Source organism: Pyrgilauda ruficollis, unplaced genomic scaffold (genome assembly GCF_017590135.1).
Source record: "Pyrgilauda ruficollis isolate IOZ18807 unplaced genomic scaffold, ASM1759013v1 scaffold295, whole genome shotgun sequence".
Classification (NCBI taxonomy): Eukaryota; Metazoa; Chordata; class Aves; order Passeriformes; family Passeridae; genus Pyrgilauda; species Pyrgilauda ruficollis.
The window spans coordinates 99,498-101,065 of NW_024524322.1; the positions used below are offsets into that span (position 1 = coordinate 99,498).

The window sequence follows — 1,568 nt, forward strand, 5'->3', positions numbered from 1 at the left end:
GGGTGGGGGGGGAGTTGGGTTGGCACAGACGGTGTTGGGTTGTTGGGGGGTGCTGGGGTGCCAGGGGTGTAGGGGCAGTGTTTGGGGGTGTTGGGGGAGGTTTTGGGGGTACCTGGGGGTGTTGGGGCAGGGTTTGAGCGTGCCTGGGGTGTTGGGCAGGGTTTGGGGGTGCCAGGCTGTTGGGGTGCCCCTCTGTGACCCCTCTCCCCCAGCTCCTGCTGCGAGAGGATGAGCTGGCCCAGGTGCGGGCAGGGGACGGGGGGGACCTGCTGAGCGACCACCTGGCACTGGCCATGGGTGAGTGCCCCCTGTGCCCCTCCCAGTGTGCCCAGTGTGCCCAGGGCCCCTCCCAGTGCATCCCAGTGTGCCCAGTGCCCCTCCTGTGCCCATCCCAGTCTGCCCAGTGCCCTTTCTATGCAATCCCAGTTTGCCTCCTTGTCCTTTTGTCTCAAGTCTCCTGAACCCCATCCCCAGTGATGCCAAATGACTCCTCCAGTGCCCCCAGAGCTTGCCAGTCCCAGTGCCCCCAGTGCCCCTCCCCAGTGCCTCCCAGTACCCCCAGTGCCTCCCAGTGCCCCCTGAACCGGACAGTCCCAGTGCTCCCAGTGCCAGTCCCTAGTGCCCCCAGTGCCCTGAGTGCTCCCAGTGTCCCCAGAGCCTGCCAGTCCCAGTGCTCCCAGTGTCCCCAGAGCCTGACAGTCCCAGTGCCCCCAGTGCCCTGAGTGCTCCCAGTGCCCCCAGAGCCTGCCAGTCCCAGTGCCCCCAGTGCCCCCAGCGGTGTGCCAGCCCCGCTCTGGGCAGGGCAGCCCCCCGGGCTGTTCCTGGGGCTCCCTGCTGGGCACAGCTGCTCCAGAACCCTTTTCGCAGCTCCTCCTCTCTGGCAGGGCTCCATAACCCCTCCCCTCATTTTTGGGGGTGCTGACGATGACCCCCCCTCTCTCTGTCCCCCCCCAGGCCGCCTGGGCGAGCGGCTGTCCCTGCGCCGGGCCGGGTGGCTCCGTGCCCCCGGTGGCTTCGTGGCCACCTACGCTCACGGCTGGGTGCCCCCCGGGCCCGCCGTGGCCATGGGCACCTACGGGGCGCTGGTGGCCTGCGGGGGGCCGGGCCCGGGGCCCCCCCCGGCCGAGCTGCGGGAGTTGGGGCGCAGAGTGGCTCAGCACGTGGTGGGAATGGCCCCCACCGCCTTGGGGACCCCCGAGGATGAGCTGGGGGGGGACACGGAGACGCGGCTGCTGGCGCAGGGGACGCTGCTGGAGCCGGGCGTGCCCCTGGGCCGCTACCTGCGGGAGAGGGGGGGGCTGCAGGTCTGGGATTTCCTGCGCTTCCAGTGCGGGGAGGAGCCCCCCCAGGAGCCCCCCCAAGAGGGCTCTGCCCCCCCAGGCTGAGGGATGTGGCTCAGCCCCTGGGGGGGACACACGGAGCCTCCCCTGGGTTTGGGGGTGAGGCTGAATAAAGGTGCAGAAATCCAGCCCAGGTGTTTTGTGGGGAGGGGGAGGGGGTACCCCGACATCCCCGACCCTGCCCCTCCCCCAGGGAATGCTCCCCACCCCCCCATGCACCCCCCATCC

General features: G+C 70.2%; 1 protein-coding gene across 1 annotated transcript in view; it reads left to right on the forward strand.

Annotated features, from left to right (window-relative positions):
• Positions 1-1,468, forward strand: part of TSFM (Ts translation elongation factor, mitochondrial) — a 3,395-nt gene extending 1,927 nt beyond the window's left edge. Inside the window, exons 4-5 of the mRNA XM_041472653.1 lie at positions 213-297; positions 955-1,468. Coding sequence (XP_041328587.1) covers positions 213-297; positions 955-1,385 — 516 coding nt within the window. The 3' untranslated portion in view covers positions 1,386-1,468. The remainder of the gene's footprint in view (positions 1-212; positions 298-954) is intronic.
• The last annotated feature ends 100 nt before the right edge of the window (positions 1,469-1,568 follow it).